The sequence below is a fragment of the Engystomops pustulosus genome, chromosome 1 (genome assembly GCF_040894005.1).
Source record: "Engystomops pustulosus chromosome 1, aEngPut4.maternal, whole genome shotgun sequence".
Lineage (NCBI taxonomy): Eukaryota > Metazoa > Chordata > Amphibia > Anura > Leptodactylidae > Engystomops > Engystomops pustulosus.
The window spans coordinates 141,925,860-141,946,453 of NC_092411.1; the positions used below are offsets into that span (position 1 = coordinate 141,925,860).

The 20,594-nt window shown below is 39.7% G+C and overlaps 1 protein-coding gene and 1 long non-coding RNA gene across 2 annotated transcripts in view; one reads left to right on the plus strand and one right to left on the minus strand.

Annotated features, from left to right (window-relative positions):
• Positions 1-20,594, plus strand: part of LOC140134601 (uncharacterized) — a 53,166-nt gene that overhangs the window by 5,406 nt on the left and 27,166 nt on the right. The window contains exons 2-3 of the long non-coding RNA XR_011856362.1: positions 6,527-6,584; positions 14,141-14,211. This is a non-coding gene — a long non-coding RNA (uncharacterized lncRNA). The remainder of the gene's footprint in view (positions 1-6,526; positions 6,585-14,140; positions 14,212-20,594) is intronic.
• Positions 1-20,594, minus strand: part of LOC140134557 (glyoxylate reductase/hydroxypyruvate reductase-like) — a 32,451-nt gene that overhangs the window by 5,014 nt on the left and 6,843 nt on the right. Inside the window, exons 2-8 of the mRNA XM_072154958.1 lie at positions 18,481-18,611; positions 13,884-13,956; positions 12,406-12,522; positions 7,790-7,878; positions 4,792-4,896; positions 2,222-2,357; positions 176-306 (exon numbers count right to left, since the gene is read on the minus strand). Coding sequence (XP_072011059.1) covers positions 176-306; positions 2,222-2,357; positions 4,792-4,896; positions 7,790-7,878; positions 12,406-12,522; positions 13,884-13,956; positions 18,481-18,611 — 782 coding nt within the window. The remainder of the gene's footprint in view (positions 1-175; positions 307-2,221; positions 2,358-4,791; positions 4,897-7,789; positions 7,879-12,405; positions 12,523-13,883; positions 13,957-18,480; positions 18,612-20,594) is intronic.

Sequence of the window (20,594 nt, forward strand, 5' to 3'; positions counted from 1 at the left end):
AGCTCTGCTCAGTGTAAAACAATTATTCTGTACTCTCATCTGCACTGCTCCGATTTATTTGGTCAAATAATGATTACCAGTCCTGGGGACAGATCATCAGTATCAAAATTATCCCAGCAAACAGAATCTCCATAGTGAATATGGAAAAATTTAAATATTGTCAGAGAAAACATACCACAGTTTTTGAGTTTGAAGAGAGGGTGATCAGTAGGAAGTGGCTCAGGCACAGTTACATCAAGGCCAGCAGCTGCAATCTGCTTAGACACCAAGGCCTGGTAAAGATCCTCCTGGTTTACCACAGCTCCTCTGTGTGGTGGTGAAGAAAAAACAAATTTTTTTGGTTATTTTTTTAATTAGGTGTAGCCTTGGTTAAAGGACATCTACCATCAGATTTACTAATAGAAGATGACCCAAACTTGCTTGTCCCGTCTGTCAGGGGATGACCTTGCTTATATGAAGTCCTAGGACATCAGCATTGTTCTAAAAAAGACTTTATAGAGATTTTAAAATGAGTCGAAGGCGCTCAGAACTACGTTACCCAAGAGCCTCTTGGCTCTGCCCCCTGCTAATATATGCTAGCCCCTCTCCGTGTTCATGGCGACTGCCACTGCCCACCGTGATGTCAGTGGATGGGCAGGCGTGGCCAGGCACCATGAAACACGGTGGAGGCGTGCATATATTAGCAGGAGGCGGAGCCAAGAGGCACTTAGGGGATGTAGCCCTGAGCGGCTCCAGCCAATTTGAATATCTTTACAAAGTCTTTTTTAGAACAATGTCCTAGGACATCATAAAAGCGAGATCGTCCCTTGTAAGTTTGGGACATTTACCATCAGCAAACCTGATGGTAGATGTCCTTTACGCTGTTATGGTCAACTTAAAAGACAGGGGCTAGGTTATATTTGAAGTTACTGCCACAAGTAAAACTACATTCACACACATTTACATTATAATAACAATTTTGTATGTTTTATGTTTTTTTTGTGCAACTCTTTAAAGACTTTTTTTAATTAAAAATTTATTTTTTTCTTATTTACATTTTTATTATGTTACATTGTCCCACAAGGGGACACTAGCATGCAATTGATTGATGCATTACACTTGTATAATGCACTACACACTACATAGTGTAGTGCATTATTTCTTCACTTACAGGCATCTATTACATCAGGCATCCGACCTGGCCAAATACATGCTTATCCAAGGTAGCCCTAGGGTCCTTCACTTGACCTTGGATTGCTGCACAACACCATTGGCACACTGCGATTGAAGCTTGGACACCGTGGTCCATGTTTGGACCAAGAGGTCAAACACACTGGATCTGAGCTTTTCCGATCCCTGGTTTTAGTGCCAAGACTAGGCTGCAGTAACACAGCCTAGCCCTGGAACCAGCAGATACCATAAAGACTTTGGGGCAGATTTACTTACCCGGTCCGTTCGCGATCCAGCGGCGCGTTCCCTGCGGTGGATTCGGGTCCGGCCGGGATTCATCAAGGTAGTTCCTCCACTGTCCACCAGGTGGCGCTGCTGCGCTGAATAGCATCTGAACGCACTTGAATACACCGAGGCCGGCTGAGTGAAGGTAGGCGCGTCCCAAGCGACACTTTTATTGTTTTAAATGCGATGGTTTTTCCGAATACGTCGGGTTTTCGCTCAGCCACGCCCCCGATTTCCGTCGCGTGCATGCCAGCGCCGATGCGCCACAATCCGATCTCGTGCGCCAAAATCCCGGGGCAATACAGGGAAAATCGGCGCAAATCGGAAATATTCGGGTAACACGTTGGGAAAACGCGAATCGGGCCCTTAGTAAATGACCCCCTTTGTGTTAATGGGCACAGTAAAAAATTGATACAGCAGTCATTAAGGGGTTAATGCATGTGTTTACGTTGTGTTGACATTTATGTTTACAAAATGCAATGTTAACAGCAATGCAATTAGACAAATTTATTCTCATCAGGTATTGTCTTAGGTTTAAAAACAAAATGTAAATGCCTTGTGTGAACGCAGCCACAGGATAAAAACGCAATGCAAGAACCAGGGGCAGAGCTCAGGGTAATGAGCATTTATTGTTTTGCATTGTTTTAATGTGTCTAGTGGGATGAAAAATATAAAATAACTGACATTTTCATGTCATTTTCCCTCAAATTACAATTTATTCTCCATGCCTTGAATGCTTGTTGTGCAAGCATGATAATTTAACTCCTGGACCACTCTTTTCATTTACCTGCTTGTATTTATGAAGATAGCGTTGCTTTTCATGTTGGAGAAGAGCTGTTTATTGCAGATCCCTTGTGTTTCAGGTGTTAACGCACAGCACACAAGTAGGAAATCTGACTGTTTAGCCAGTTCAAGTAAGGAAACTGAAAAAGTAACAGCAGATACAATGGTTACTAACTTGTAGGATAGTATACTTTCTCTATTTCCTACTTTTGCATGTATGTAACACTGAGGGAATTCCTGAGGAAGGGATGAAGACGCGTTGTGGCGTTAAGACCTTTTCTAATAAAAGTTCAGAATTATTCCTATGTACATTTCCTGTACCTGATTGTTCCATTTGATTAGTTGAATACTGGCAGACAGTCTCTAACTACTTGTGCCATACCTGCAGCATGGTGGTAGCAGTGAGACCTGTCCGTCATGAACAGGGAGGCAGGACAGTGCAGGGGACAATGAATATGCAGGACTTATGTAATTGAACTCACCTCAGGCGAAATGTATATACATATTGGGGCACATTTACTTTATGACTTTGTATTTTGGGTTCTGTGGAAACTAACTTTGAAAATAGTTGTGCTCCCCAGGATATTTCACTGACAAAATCTAAATTTTGGTTTTAGATAAACAGTCTATTAAATTACTTTTAGGAAGACGGGACACAACCGCGCTCGGACTGTGAAAAGTGGACTGTGTGCTGGCCAGATTACACAAAATATATGATGCAAAGATGCATTAGAAATATGAAAATGCTATACACAATAGGGAAAATTTATTAAAGCTGGCAAGTCCAAGTCAGACATGAATATAACTTGCATCGGTATTCCAGGGCAGACTTTAATAAATTTGTCAGAGGCTACCTAGGGAGAAAAAAGTTTCCCCATGCATAAAAATGTGGAAGTTGTGATGAGGATGATGTTTAAAGGCCTTCAAGTGAAAATACCCCTTTGCTGAGGAAGACTCAACATCCTGTAATAGGGTTCCGAAGGTGGGTGCCCTATAGTGGATCTCGAAGAAGACATCTCTCCCTTTTGATGATATGAGTTTAATACGTGACCCAATGGACAAAAAAAGCTTAGGCTTGATCAAAAAGGCCTTGGAGAACACAAAAGCAATATTAATGGCCAGCATTGCAGTTACCTGAACCCCGGATATCTAGCTCGGTCAATTAGAGAGTCACATCGCTGGGGGTAACCCCAGAGAAGAAATTCTTGCCTACGTTACATTGCTCAGTCAAGCGTCTAGATTTATGTCAGTTGCTTTGGCAGAACTCATCAAGATGGCAGCCAGATCCGCGGCATTGGCAAATGAAGCAGGAAGAGAGATCTGGCTCAGACCGTATACGGGGGTTGCAGGATTCCAAAGTAAGCTTTGCGATCTTCCCTGTAAAGGTGATCGCCTGTTTAGTTCCAGATTGGATGACATCCTACAAAGCATTTACCAAAAAGAAGGGCTTCCCTTCAGAGCCAAGTATTTATCATCAGAGGATGTCCTTTCAAGGCCAAGGAAGAGGCTGTGCAGATTATAAGAGAAGAGGAGCCTCAGTGTCAGATCAAAGACAAATCTCAGTCTTCGAGAGGCAGAGGACAAGGTTTCCTGTTTAACTCAATCCTGGCTAGAAACAGGCGGGCCAATCAATGACGCTGGGATAGGTCGGGGGGGAAGATTGAGGTGGTTACCCCAGGCCTGGACCAACTGCATGGTTCAATGATCTAATATTGTCAGGCTACAGGCTGGAGTTCAAAAGTCTCCCCCCACTCAAGGTTCATGGTAAATGGTGATTAACGGAACCAGTCAGCCCTGGAAAACAAGATTCTACGGAAACATCTGCAATGTGTTCTTTACACACATATATATTGTTCTTCACATGCTATTTTGTACGCACTGTTCCGCACGTATCTCCCGACAAGTAAGCAGATGTCCCGAACATCTGTAATCTATTCTTCACTGTGTTCTTCACTGTGTTTTTCACTTAAATGATCCTGTGTTCACTGTGTTCACTGTTTTTATTCTATTCTTCACTGCTCTTCACTGTGTTTTTTTAATTAAATGCTCGATCTCGAGCAGGGGAATTATTCATGTCACCTAGCAACCCATCCATTTAAAACGCATTGCACTCGCATTGCACTTGCAATGCTTGCGAGTGCAATGCATTTTTGATGCGTCTCCATAGACTTGAATTGGGTGGGAAAAACGCGTGTGAAACGCAAAAGTAGAGCATGCTGCGATTTTGACGCGCGTCAAAAAAAAGGAAGCACGCGCGTGAAAAACAACGCAAATGAGGAAAGACCCATTGGAAACAATGGGACAGAGTGCAATGCAAGTTCTACGCGTCAAAAGCATGCGCAGAACTCGCGCGTGAAAAACGCCAGTGTGGAAGGGGCCTTAGTCCTTATCTCTGCTATCTGATTATCATTATAAAAATCATATTGAATAATTCAGGTTTCTTTAGTGAAATCACACATTTTAATTCTATAAGAGATGTCTAAATATGAATTAGTCTTGCAGAGCTACAAAGTCAAATTCCTGCAAAATTACCAAAGAGCATTATATATAAATCATACTAGAAGGCATTCTTACCATATTCAGCTGAGATCTTCCTTGCTAATTCGTGTCTGGGTGCAACATCATTGTATATGAACTTACTGACACCAAAAGGTCTCAAACGGTGCACAATAGCTTCACCTACAAGAAAATAGCAGTTAGGAAAAAAAATTCAGTTTCCCTTTTTTTTTTAAAAGAGCAATTAAAATATTGATGATCTATCCTTAGGATATCCAGAACTCCTCATTGATCAGTTTCTACTGTATATGTAGTGACTGGTATAGGGGAAGGAAACAAGGATCCTATGGACCTTTGTTTGGATTTTGTGTGTCATCTTCTGGTAAGGTCTGTTCAAGTGCCGATGACCATTGCAAGTGACTACCAGGGACGCAGAAATTAGCAGGATTAGGACCTGCTCTATCTTTTGCGTCTTGGGAACTCCGCTTATGCATGGGCCTGTAAAATTTACAGCAGTATACTTGAGCTTATAGTAGCAAATAAGGATGTGTGCTAGATGTACGACTATCACATGTCCTCATTTCCTCCTCCTGTCCACACAAACGTATTTGGTGGCAGTATGCTAGCCGTGCAAACGGCATCTTACATAGAAGTGCATTGTGCACAGCACAGTATGGTTAGCACACACATGCGTCACCTTACCCATGCATGATATAGGTTCATATGCATGAGGCCTTAGTATGAGAATTATTCATCCTAATGGCCTCTATTCTACTAACTTTTCCAGATACCTGACTACACACAGCTGTAAGCTGAAAAACTTTAGCAGAGAGGCAGCATTAATGGAATTTTATACACCCATCATATAAAGCCAATGTTTAAGCAGCACAATGCTGCGTTCTTCAAGCAAGGAACAGTGTATGTGACAACCATTTCATTAGGTCCACTAAAAGTATGACAAAATAAATCCAATAACTTCCAGGTATAAGCCTGTGGTATGCAGGATACATACTACTCTGTGAAACACAGTTTATCCTTTAACAACAGTTTAAAGGGGTTGGCCACTTTACCTAATGTTCTTTGTAATGTTAGTGTTTGCGACAGGATATTAGGTAGTTTACCAATATACATCTATTAAAAGTCTTGCACTGCTCTCCTGTCTTTTACCTAATCAGCTAGACATTCCTGTCCATAAAATGGCCCAGATGAAAGGTCATGTGATCTTATCTGTCCACGAACAATCGCCCTGGCAGGACCTTATGATTGTATTCATGCAAATAAGATCAAGTTCCTGACAGGGCAATTGTTGACCCTCTTCTTACTTAATTACTTATTTTATAAATGTTATCTTTTGATAAAAAGAAAAATGTATCAAAATGCAGCATATATCCAAAATGACACATGGCACCCCAGAAAATGTGCACATAAATAATAATAATAATAATAATAATAACAAAAAAAATCTAACCAATCAATGTGTACTGAACTGGAAGAAATGCTCTGCTCCCAGTGATGATACTTTGTTACCATAGTAATGATGTGTAACTGCATTCCCTGCACATGACCTGCTGAGGAAGTCCATCGAAGGAGAAGATTTATTAACATGATTACTGTGGTTGAAGTCCATCGAATGCCTTCTCTGCTTCTTACCCTGGACGCGGAGAAGGCATTTGGCCTGTTTTATTGGGGTTATCTTTGCTTAACATTGGAAGTTTTTTGTATAAATGGCCTTTTCCCAGTTGCAATAATTACTATTTACACCATTCCATCTGCTCGTGTTTACAATTTGGGCATTCTTTTTCTTATATTCCAGATAACCAATGTAAGAAGGGAATGATACCCCCTCTCCCCGATGACCCGAAGGTGAAAATGTAAGTTTGTTAAAGGGGGCTAGCTGGCTGTATACTTAAGGGGGCTGGCTGTATACTTAAGGGGACTGGCTGGTTGTATACTTAAAGGGGCGGGCAGGCTGTATACTACATGGGGCTGGCTGGCTATAAACTACTGGGGGTCAGCTGGCTATATACTACAGGGGGCTGGCTATGTTTTACTGGGGGATGGCTATATTCTACTGGGGGCTGGCTGGCTATATACTGGGAGGCTGTGACCACTGCATTTCCCACCCTCGGCTTGTACTCAAGTCAATAGGTTTTCCCAGTTTTTTGGTGGTAAATTTAGGGGTCTCGGCTTATGCTCGAGTCGGCTTATATTCAAGTATATAGGGTACATCACTCTTGAAGTCATGGCTAGGTAGAGGTGCTACGTTGAAGATGGTAATTTTACCAAAAACATTATATTATTTCCCCAACATACCTAGAATACTCCCTTGAGCTGTGTTTGCCAATGTGCAGTCCTATTTAACCTCATTTATGTGGAAGGGGCAGTAAGCAAGAGTCCTCACAGTTTCAGAAGCAACATCCTCTCCCTTATCACAAGAGTATTGAAATATCCTCTCCTATGAGGTCCACAAGTGGCCTTACTGACATTGGGGATAGAGAATTTGCCTAAAGCAGATCAGTCCACTATTTTCGATATCATCACCACTGCAAGAATCAATATAATAACACTATATAATAAATCAATATAAAATCCTATCAAATCCCGAAAATGAAAGCTATCATAAGTGAAGTTCAATATAATTGTACACTAGAGTGCTTCATTGCTAAAAGGACTGTCTCAGCTGAGACTTACAGGAGATGTTGGGAAAAGTGGTTAGACAACATGGATTTCTCTGTCCCCAGTTAAGCTACACAGTTTGCCCCATGAAAAAGCAGGGTACGGCAGATTATTGAATACTGGTGCACAGTCTTTAATTATCTGGTGCACCATGTTTTTTAAGGTGCACTTTTAACATACAACATGTAACACAATTCTGTTAGTGCAGACACTTCTTAAATACATATGCAAGCTCCAAAGACTTTCTTTCTAGTGCAAAGTCAGACAGAAAACTGTTGCATCCTGTTTAATAGATCTAGTAATTTCATTTGGTCAAAGTCTATTATAGAGTGAAAAAAGTTTGTTGGTATTGGTTACAAATTTGTCAATAAATGATTTTGTTCCCTACATATATACTCACCTATTCGTCCTAAGCCAAGGATCCCAACAGTACAGGCAGAAAGTCCACTCCCACACATCCATAGGGGTTTCCATGTGCCCCATCCTCCACTAGTTATAGGAAAATGTCAAAGGTTAATGATTTTCTTAGAATCGATGGCCCTGTATTTTGATTTCAAGGAAGGGCCAAGAGCAATAATTTAGGTACATATTCTTATCCCGCAAAGCTTATTTTTGTTTTTAGGAAACAAGGAAACAGAAGCTCATTCATTGATCTGAAAGGTGTTGAATCTTCAATTGAATATAAAATTGGCATTAAGGCAACACAAATAATGAAATATGTAAGATCATATCCCATAAATACAGTGTGTATGAAAAATATTCACACCCCTAAAAAATGTTTCACTCATTGTTTAATTGCAAACAATTGGTAAAATCAAAAAAGTTATTTTTTACTCATTAACTTACACTCTACACCTCATCTTGACAGAAACTGAAATGTAGATATTTTTGCTAATTTATTAAACAAAAAAACTGAAATATTATATGGTCCTAGGTTATTTAAGTTGCATGCAGTCCATTTCCTTCACATCTCAAAGTGCATGTCAAAGCACAGATCGGAATCATGCCCAAGGAGCTCAGAGAAATTTTGGAAAGGCACAGATCTAACCAAGGTTGCAAAATAATTTATGCATCACTCAAGATTCCTAAGAGCACAGTGACCTCCATAAACTTTAAATGGAAGGAGTTTGGGATGACCGCAACTCTTCCTTGACCTGGCCATCCAGCCAAACTAAGCACTAATAGGAGAATAGCCTTGGAGAGGTAAAGAAGAACCCCAAGATCACTGTGGCTGAGCCCCACAGATGCAATAGGGAGATGGGAGAAAGGTCCACAAAGTACACTATCACTGCAGCCCTCCATCACTTGGGGCTTTATGGCAAAATATGCTGAGGGAAGCCTTTCCTCAGTGCAAGGCATATGAAAGCCCATATACAGTTAAAAAACATGAAGGTATCCCAGTCTATGAGAAATAAAATTCTTTGGGCTGATAAGATGAAGATTGAACTTTTTGGTGTTAACTCTAAGCGGCAGGTGTGGAGAAAACCAGGGACTGCTGATCACCTGAAAAATATAATCCCAAAATTGAAACATGGTGGTGACAGCATCATGCTATGGGGGGTGTTTTTCAGCTGCAGGCACAGGATGACTGGTTACAATTAAAGGAAAGATAAATGCGGCCGAGTACAGAGATATCCTGGATGAAAACCTCTTCCAGAGTGCTCTGGATCTCAGACTGCCAACAAGACAATGACCCTAAGCACACAGCTAAAATAACAAAGCAGTAGCTTCAGAGCAATTCTGTGACCATTCTTGACTGGTCCAGTGCTTCTCCTCGATATGGAGCAAAGGGTCCGAATACTTATGACCATGTGATATTTTAGTTTTTCTTGTTTTATAAATAAGCCAAAATAGCGACATTTTTTTTTTCTGTCAAGATGCAGAGTGTACATTATTGAGCAAAACAGAATTAAAGAAAAAGCTAAAAATGTTAAAAGTGGCTGAATACTTTCCGTAGCCACTGTACATGTATATTACAGATGGTGAGATAAAGGGAGCCTGTTGGCAGTTTTGAAACTGAAAAAGTCAGTTGAAAAGCTTTGGTTAGGCTCTAGTAAAAGGTTAACTTACCATTTGTCAAGGTTTGACTAGTCTTGTAAAAAAGTACTTGAAGTAGATTTATCAAAAGTGTCTCATAGTGTCTGATGCTAAATGATAAATCTTTCTTAATTTAAAAATAATCGTCATTTGAGATGATTTTTGATATTGTGTGTGGGGGGATGTCAACATTTTTCTAATATACTTAATTAAGAAATTATGCTTACCGCATATACCCGGTTATAAGCCGGGTATGTGCTGAAAAACCCTAACTCGGCTTATACTGGAGTCAATGAAAAAACCCTCACCTTTCCGATGCCCCCACTGGTCCCCCTCTGTCTTTTGTATTCAACTTCAGGTCCATCCTCGGCTCCCTGTGTGGTCCCGTCACACAAACTATGACGTAGCCTGCTTGCCAATATCATAGTTTGCCATCATTGGTACACACTATGATGTCAGCAAGCGGTTCACATCATGGTGTGTGTGATGGGACCACGCATGGAGCCGAATACGGAGCGAGAGCTGAAGACGGAAGAGGACCTGCGGGGGAGTATAGAGGTTTTGCTATATACGGGGGGCAGGTACTGGCTATATACTGTGGGGCAGGCACCGGCTATTTACTGTGGGGCAGGCACCGGCTATTTACTGTGGGACAGGCATTAGCTATATACTGTGGGGCAGGCACTGGCTATATACTGTGGGGCAGGCACTGGTTATATACTGTGGGGCAGACACTGGCTATATACTGTGGGGCAGACACTGGCTATATACTGTGGGGCAGACACTGGCTATATACTGTGGGGCAGGCACTGGCTATATGCTGTGGGGCAGGCACTGGCTGGCTATATACTGGGGCGGCAGGCACTGGCTATATACTGGGGCAGGCACTGGTTATATAGTAGGTATACACTGGGTGGCTAAATACAAGGAGGCAGGGGGCTGCTGGCTATATACAAGAGGGCAGGCACTGGATATATACAAGGGGGCTACTGGCTTTATAATAGGGGGCAGGGGCTGGCTATATACTGGGCAGCTGTGACCAATGTATTTCCCACCTTCCGGTTTTTCCAGTTTTTATGTGTTAAAATTAGGGGCCTCAGCTTAAACTCTGGTATATACAGTAGTTTGTAAACAAACAGACTATAAAGTGCCCCTTAGTTCCAATGTTACTTCTACGTTGCTATGGCAAATCTATTTACCTTATTGAAGATGGGTCTCTCTCTTTCCTCTTCTGCTTGTTAGACTGGCTTCAGATGTTGTTTTTTGCTATAAAATATAAGGACACATTGCGCAGATTCCCAACGTGTCTTACAACATATGGCACAGACGTATCCTACTTTTTCACAGGATACATCATATACTGAGCAGATGGAAGAAACAACTATACCTCTGTCTGCCAGTATATGTCAATGGGTACACTCAGTGTGTGAACCCAGCCTAACACAGCTGTGAGTGTTAACCTTTTCTTCTCTATCCCTTGCTGTAGTATACTATGAGCAGTATTTTAAAAGATCAAGGGGAAAGTAAAGGGATTGCTCCTCCCTTTTTAGAGCTTCATAACAAACACCAAGAGATAAGATGCTAAGGTGGAGCTCATGCAGCCTCCACAGACACATAGGGGCACATTTACTTACCCGTTCCGTTGACGCCACAGATACGGGATGTCTAACGCGGATTCGGAGCTGCCGCGATTCACTAAGATCGTGCGTCCAATTTCCTGCATGTGTTGCTTCCCCCGCTGAGGTCCGCCGGAGTTCACCTTCTTCTTCCCGGTGCATGTAAGTGCTGATCTTGTGACACAATTTGGTTTTTAAATTCCGGGGTTTGTCCGAATAAATCGGGTTGTCCGGCGTCCACGTCCCCCGATTTGTGTTGCATGCAAGCCGTCGCCGATGCGCCGCAATCCAATAGCGTGCGCCAAAAACCTGGGGCAATTCAGGGCAAATCTGAAAAAAAACGTGAAACCTGACGGAAATGTGTTCGATGGACCCTCAGTAAATGTGCCCCACACTGTCCAGGCTGGAGTATAGGTTGCTATGGGAGGGAGTAGCCTGATTTTTTTTCTTACAAACTAAGCAGAAGTTGCTAATGAAGTATATATAAAAAAAAAATAATGACCACATCCGCCCACACAAAATATAAAAAATATCCCAAATAATGGTTACGCTTTAATATTGTCTATTGGTTGGTACGCAAAAGTCCAGTTTTTTTTAGGTCATGCCCTTTCAACATAGCCATGCCACTTTAGGCTTACCAGTCACTAAATTGTCTATAAACTTTCTGAAACCTTTTGAAAATGAGAGGCGACTCAATATGCTGTAAGTACCACTTGAAGAAGTGGTCAAAACTCTTTACAGACTCCTGTTACAAAACATAAATACTGAATGTAACTTGTTTATAGGAATCATAAGCCACTTTTTCTTTGCATAGTACCACATCCACTGCTTAATTTGGGTTTGTTTCCACTGCAGAAAGTACCAGGTTCATGTACAGGTTGTCAAAATGATACCACTTAGGACCAGCTATATGAACAAGAACCACCCAAGGTCATCTATTGCTACCCTATGCATATATTGGGGTTTATTTACTAAGGGTCGCACACGCACTTTTGTCAGACTGTGCACCTTTATCGGGGCTAAAACTACTTGCACAGGTATTTAATAAGTAAACTGGGATTGTGACACATGCGACCCTTTTTTGTGGCGCAGCTGCGCTGGCTTCCAAGTTAAAAAATTGGGGTGGGGGGGCGTCAGACTGTCCGAATGATTCGGATTGAGCGCGGTATTTAACTTTTAAATTATGTCGCAAGCCCTAGCTCTAAGATGCACCACTAAAAAGATGGGGAATTCTGCCAGACCTGAGCGGGGAAGCGACACGTTTATGATTTCGGCGCATGATCTTAGTAAATCGACGCATGGTGCATTATAGTTAGACAATGCACTTTCTGTGAACTGCAGTGACGTTAATGTGCCCCATTACCTTCTTGCTTCATCCACAGCCTCAATCAGTCGGCGAGACGTTGCTAGCAATAGTGCCACTGTAAGCTCGGCTACAGCTTCTGTTAAGACATCAGGGGTGAATCCAAGTCGGATACCTCTGGGAAGTAAGATTTTCAAAGTCTTTAAATAACAATTTCTTCTAAGTAATTATAACTGATTATCTCACTGCAAAAATATTCTCTGTACATGTTTGTTTCAGTAAGTTCAGCTTCAAAATGTGCAAATTTGTCAGGAATTCAAAACACACAAGTAATGAAGCTACCCTGACAGCTATACTGTATAATTGCAGGATCAGAAACATAGCCATGTATGAACATTGATAGGATATTGGCTTTGATATGTCTCTGACATTTTAATTTTATTAAATATCTTTTGCTTCCAGTTTCATTTTTTATAGTGACAATTATATTCTCTCTATGCCTGCTCTTAGCTAATCTTAGAAATAACAGTTAACCAAAATATTATATTCACACAAAATATATAGCTATGCCCTCATGTCTTGTCCTGGTTCATCTCTTTATTTATTGTACTAATTTGTGTTTCTTTATATTTGTTTGTTTATGCACCATTATCTTCTCTTTCAAAACCTACAAACCATAACAGACATTTAAAACATTTCAATTTAAAATTGAAAACATTTAAAACATTTTTCAAATAATTAAGATTTGTTTATGCAAAAAAAAGTAAAACATTGGTGCATTGTGTGCCAGTCTTAAATCTCCCCTAAAGACTGTAATGAGAGTATTTTGTCTAATAAAAACAGACAGGGGGGGCGGGTTGGATTTGCCTTTGGGTTTTTGTGCTCTTCATGTTGTACACAGACAGCACCAAAATCACTGATGTGGGAATAACTCCCTACTAGCTAACTTATGAGTGTTTTAAGACAAGATAAAGACGATATATTTTAGAGTGAAACTTCAGAATTCCCATTCAATATTCTATTCCAGCAAGTCAAGGTATTGATAAAAAAAAGTCAACTAAACCTTCAAATTCCAACTATGACTATGTGTAGCGTAAGAGTGTTTTTTATGTGTAAAATGTTTCAGAGTTTCTATCTTTAGCAGCACACGGGCGTTGTAGAAGAACAAACTGGGTTACTTTATTTAGGAACAAGCAGTAACCATTATATGTAACAACAACATCATCAACAAGATGGAGAACACCAGAGAATAACAAAACATCAATACCATAGTGTCAACTTGACACTTATAGATGAAATCTGGGGGGTGTGGGGGAGTATAAGACCTTTTTATGAGGAGAATTGGGGGGGGGGATTAGTTTTTGGTTAAAAGCCAAGTACCTTCTAGCCAATTAAATTGTACAGGTACCATAGCTATAAACATATTGGTCTTAAGATATCAAAAGTCTTTGTGCTGACGGATGCATCCAAATAGCACATGAGGTTTATAATTCTAAGACACAACCCAGTTGAAATATTTACAGATAATAAAATCTTACCGTTTTTTAATTTCTTCTAATGACACATGGTCATAACCAACGGACATGGTGCTGACCACTTTCAAGCTTGGTCCTGGAAAAGTAAATGATTGATTTGTCAGCTTTAAAGTATATACTGTATACAAGTAAGATACATACTGCACTTCCCATGTAAAGGGGCTTCCTAATTCTAAACTACTATGTATCTCTATCTCTATAGAGTGCCTTGCAAGAGTATTCTGCCCCCTTGACTTTTTCTACCTTTTGCCACATTTCAGGCTTCAAACATAAAGATACAAGAAAATTTTTGGTGAAGAATCAACAACAAGTGGGACACAAATGTGAAGCGGTACAGAATTTATTGGATATTTTAAACTGTTGTAAAAAATATTAAACTGAAAAATGGGCTGTGCAATGTTATTCGGCCCCTTTACTTTCATTGCAGTAAACTCACTCCTGAAGTTCAGTGAGGATCTCTGAATGATCCAATATTGTCCTAAATGACTGATGATGATAAATATAATCCACCCGTGTGTAATCAGGTCTCCGTATAAATACATCTGCTCTGTGATAGTCCCAGGGTTCTGCATCATGAAGACCAAGGAACACACCAGGCAGATCCATGATACTGTTGTGTAGAAGTTTAAAGCTGGAATTGGATACAAAAAGATTTCACAAATTGTAAAAATCCCAAGGAGCACTGTGCAAGTGATCATATTGAAATGAAAGGAGTATCAGACCACTAAAAATCTACCAAGATCCGGCCGTCCCTCTACACTTTCATCTTAACCCCTTCAGGTCTACGCCATTTTAGGGCTTTACGACCAAGCCTGATTTTTTAAATTTGCCCTGTGTCATTATAGTAGTTATAACTTTGTAATGCTTTAAGGTAGCATCCAGGGTATTTTGAGATCGTTTTCTCGTCACACATTGTGCTTCAAATTAATAGAAACATTTTGATGATATCTTTTGTGTTTAGTTATGAAAAAAACTGAAGTCTGGCAAAAATTTAAAGAATGTATACAATTTTGTAATTTGGACATATTCATTTTTGTGGATGAGATACACTTTTCAGGTACATCATTTACGGGGGGTTCCATAGCTAATAATCAGATTTTATTAACTCTTTCTTGGTGTTTTTTCCCGGATGTTCACCATACCTTAAAAATAATGTGTTATCCGTATTCTATGGGTCGTTTGATGCATCGCTTTTCTTCTTTCTAATTTGGTACGTATGCTATGGGTCATCACGATTAAAATGATACCCCAATTATATAGCTTTTTTATGGTTAACTTGTTTTGCAGAATATAGAACTAATTTTGTGAGAAATTCGCTTGCTTTTGCATCACCGTGTATTAATGGGCATAACATTTTTATTTTTTTGTTTATGAAGCTGTTTTAGAGCTTATTGTTTTTGGGACAAGCTGTACTTTTTCTTGGTATTATGTTATGGTATTATTTTTTTTAATTTTTTTTTTTTACGGTTTTATTGTGATCATTTTATCACTTTTCACCAAAAATTACAATTTTATTTCTTTATGTTTGGAGCCTGAAATGTGGCAAAAGGTTCAAGGAGGCCGAATAGTTTCGCAAGGCACTGTATATCATTTCTGTACTGTAACCATGGCAAGTCCATTGATTAATTCTGTTGATCCCTTAGGGCTCTTTAACATTGGCGTTGATGTTCAGCTTCAGTTGTGCATCTGTTGCGTTTTGTCTCCATTGTGTCTCTGTTTTGTCTCGTTATCCGCAAAAAAATCTAAATGGTTTAACATTGCTTTGAAAACATCACACCTGCTTTTTCAGGCTCATCGTTAAAAAAAATGGATGTTTCATCTGGTTTTTTTCCCAGACCCATAGACTTTTATTGCATTCCATGCTCCCCATCCGTGAAAAAAATAGGACACGTTTCATAATTTTTTTCACAGACAACGGATCAGTGAAAATATAAGCCAATGTAAAAACAGCCATAGAAATCAATGGCTTTGTGAGGCATTCGTGGAAATCACTGAACCACAGATGTTAAAGACTACACTATTTTGGACCTTATCCTTGGGCTAGCCAAAAGTGACACCTTTTTTTTTCCATCAATGCAGCCATATAAGTTTTTTTGGGGGCGGATAGCAATTTGTAGATCTTAATAGCACCATTTTGTAGTATATAAAACTTGATTAATTGATTACATTTGTTTAATGAGAAAAAACAGCTATGCTTTTATTGGCTTTTTACAAAATAAATGTTCACTGTGTAGAATAAACAATATCTTTATTTGATTCAAATATAGCTAAAACAAACAAAATGTATTTTCTGTTTTTCAAACTCTGCATAATGAAATAACTTTGCAGAAATTTGGTTCTGTGTTATCTCCTTCCAAAACCCATAAAATTTGTATTTTTCCATTGACTGAGCTGTGTGAGAGCTTGTTTTTTGCGTAACGAGTTGATATTTTTTTGGCTCCATGTTTTACTACATGTGACTTTTTAATTTCTTCTTATTTAGCTTTTCTGGAGATGGATGCACTAAAAAAGTGGAAAAGATTGGTTATTGTTCACTTTACAGGACAAATGATTCACTGGTTGATTTGGTTGGGTTATTGAGGTAGTGGTAGCTATTATGTGTAGTTTTCTATTATTACATTTTGTATATGGAAACTTTTAATTATTTTTATGCTTTATTGACTTTTTATAAAAAATTTTAGTTAATTTGATTGCTTTTATATTACACTGCAGTACTTCTATATTGGAATTTAACAGACAACCTATAAGTCTCATCTAAATGGGGTGCTTATTAGGCTTACCTACATGGCAGATCTGGTGGCCATAGCAAGGCCTCCAGTTTCCATACAAACTATTGGCATCCTATAATTACCCACTACTTTTAGAAAGTGTTTAGAATGTCATGGTCAGTATTGACCACAGGTTTCAATAGGTCTCAGAGTCTGGCCGGGAGAAAGATCCAATTCAGACTTTTAGAGCAGGTGTCCAGCACTTATAAGACTGAAGTACTGAAGTATCTGTTCTTCCCTGCATGAGCTCAAGCCACTCTTTACATTAGCTCTTTACCATGGTTAACAATTGGAATTTATTGCCTCTAAAGCATCCTTCTATCATAAATATATTTCCCACCTATGCAGGTATTCAGTTGTAACCATCAAAATTAAAAGGGTTTTCCTGGCAAAAACTATTAAAGGGATTCTGTTAAAGGTTTTCACACTTAAATCCAATGTTAGGTTCCTGTATAATTTTTTCTCACTGATCCCTGGTCTTCTTTTCTTATAAAATAATTTGTGCCTGGTACATTAAAAATGTACTTGGCTCGTAGCCAGCAAACACTACCGAGTCATGTGGGCGTTTTCCTTTATCTTGTCATTCAATGTGTCATGCAGCAGGGACTCTAACAGCTCCCTCCTCATCCCTTCCCTCCTGCCTATATCACTTTAAGGCTGTATTCAGACGACTGATGAGAGATGTATATATACGTCCCCCATAGCCCGGCAAAAGGCACACGGAGTGGTACGGTGCAGCACACATGCGGCACTGTATCGCTCCGTACAGGGGTAAAAGATAGGACATGACCCATCCTTCCCTGTGTTATGGCGCTGTGCGCTGTGTATCTCTATGGAGAGGGGAGAGGTCAACCTTCCTCCTCTCCATGGAGCCAGACTGATGTCCGCCCGGCTACGGCCACATTTGTGCAGTGCTCACCTATGCTCCCGGAAAAGAGGAGGGTGCCCCTCCTTCTAGACAGTAGAGTTTATGTACCTCACTCACTGTGTACCGACCAGCCGGCTCCTTGTTGGTGTAAGGGAGAGCACTGTGCAAGTGCAGGAGTCAAATGGAAAGAAGAGTTATTCCAGCAACCATGGAAAAATAAGTGTACCCCCAATATGTGCTTTGCAATTCTAGTTTTGAGGCTACTTTTGGTGCTTCCTACATACTGTTAAGAACAGGATGTGCAAACAATCGAGTATACAACATAAGTGGTGTTGCAATTTATGAAGGTGTGTATTGTAGTTTATATTGTTTTGTGTAGACACAAAATTGAACAAATTAGGGGAGAGAAAGTCCCTTAACGTAGCTGAGTTTCTGGCTGCAAAAAGGCAACCTGTTTTTAAGATGTCATATTAGAACATGTCGTTCTAGTTACACCCATCAAACGAGTACCTCGTCTGAAAAGAGATGAAATAGATTTAATTTTTACTACACTTCTTACTACACTTCCTGGTTGCTGGATTCACTCTTCTTTCCACTTATTGCACTGATTCGGCTTAGCTTCTCCGTGCACCAGCGTTCAACACATGGCTACTCAGGGCAGGTGAGCTGAAATCTTCCATTTTCCTTTTTTGCAGGTGCAGGAGTTGCTTGATGTTCCCTTTAATGCTCTATGGTCCTCAATTTATTTAACATGAATAGTATAATGGGACATATTTTCTTTAACCACAGTTCCATATGCCACTACAGGGCTTGGAACAAAGCACTGAAGTCATTGAACTAACACATTCTGCACTTGACGAAACACTTATTTCTTAACAAAATACATTTGAAATTAAAGATACTTTCAGGATTCAACCTGTTTGTCTACTAAGGAAACAAAAAAGTAAACAAGCAAAAATCCTACCTGCAGCATCTAGCAATTCCTTATCAATCTTCTCTGTCAATAGGCAGTACAACCCCTGAATTCCAACAACTTTTTTGAGAAGTTCAGAGCGTGGTATAGGGTCATCAGAGTCCCACTGTTCAATATCACAGCTTAAAAATAACACCACTTAAATTAATAATGCAAATAGTATGTAAACATGGAAAAGACAAGCAAACAAATAAAAGAAAAGAATCACCAGGCAGGTAATACAAATGCTCTAAAAATATAATGCAGACCCACTTTGGTTCTTGTACATGAACCAAATCACATTGTTGTATAGTAAAAGAAAATCTATCATCAAAATCCATCATGATAAACCATGGACACTTATTTAAAGATCCAGGCAACATGACTGTGGTAATTTTCTTATATTTTTTATCCATGGCCCCCTTCCTTCTAAAATGAACTTTTACAATTATGCTAATGATCCCCTGGTTTATCATGTTTGACTTTGATAGTAGATTTCCTTTAAATGGGAAAAGATTCAGAAAAACTTTAAAACTTATCATTTATAACCTTGCTTTTGTTACTCATTAAAGGAATGTAAACCTTAATTTAATCATGTGGTTTAACTATCTTTGATAATGCACTATTGATCAATGCAAGTTTGATGGAAGCTTAGTTCCATTTATTTCCGTTCAGAAGAACCATGGTAATTCTGAGTATTAAAGGTCGAATATAGATGGTAAAATGCAACCTTTAGGAAACATGTAAAGATGGTTTACATAGGTAGGGCAATCTAGCAAAGCAGTGTTTGGAGCAACACAATGAAAAAGCAGGGATCTTGTTCAAAAAAAGGGTAGAAATGTATTCACCCGTCGTACAAAGTAGCAACCTTTCAGCTATTCAAAAGAACCATTTTCAAGCTTGAAAATGGCTCTACTGAAGAGCTGAAACCTAGCTAATTTGTACCACCCAAATTAACACATGTGCAATTATATACTTAACAAAAAAGTGTTAAACAACTAAAAATATGTCTTATATTCTAGGTTCTTCAAAGTAGCCGACCTTTTGCTTCGATTACTGTTTTACACACTCTTGGCATTCTCTTCATGAGCTTCAAGAGATAGTCACCTCAAATGGTGTTCCAACAGTCTTGAAGGAGTTCCCAGAGATGCTTAGCACTTGTAGGTCCTTTTGTCTTCACTCTGTGGTCCTGCTCACTCCAAACCATCTTGATTGGGTTTGGGTCTGGTGATTCTGCTGTGACTTCTGCTTGTTGCCTGTCCTTAGCAATCGTTTCCTAGCAGCTATTTTACCATGAAGGCTGCTGCACACAGTCTCCTCTTGACAGTTGTTGTAGACATGTGTCTGCCGCTAGAACTCTGTGTGGCATTGACCTGGTCTCTAATCTGAGCTCCTGTCAACCTGCGATTTCTGAGACTGGTGACTCCGATGAACTTATCCTCCACAGCAGAGGTGACTCTTGGTCTTCCTTTCCTGAAGGAGGGGGGGAGTGGGGGTTCCTTATGTGAGCTAGTTTCTTTGTAGCGATTCTTGGTTTTTGCAACTGCACTTGGGGACACTTTCAAAGTTTTCCAAATTTTTGGGACTGATTGACGTTAATTTCTTAACGTTATGATGGCCACTAATTTTTCTTTATTTAGCTGATTTACAAATACTGATACTACAAATTCAAACAGTCTATTCAGTAGGACTATCAGCTGTGTATCCACCTGACTTCTGCACAACACAACTCATGGTCCCACCCCATTTATAAGGCAAGAAATCCCACTTATTAAACCTGACAGGACACACCTGTGATGTGAGAACCTTTTCAGGTGACTACCTCTTGAAGCTCATCAGGCGAATGCCAAGAGTGTGCAAAGCAGTAATCAAACCAAAAGGGGGCTAGTTTGAGGAACCTAGAATATAAGTCATATTTCATTTGTTTCACACTTCTTTGTGAAGTATATAATTACACATGTGTTAATTTATAGTTTTGATGCCTTCAGTGTGACTCTACAATTTGTATAGTCATGAAAATACAGAAAACTCTTTGAATGAAAAGGTCCAAACTTTTGGTTTGTACTGTACATTTATTAATTTAGTGGGTGTACTCCATTATAATATATTAAGGGGGAATATAGTAT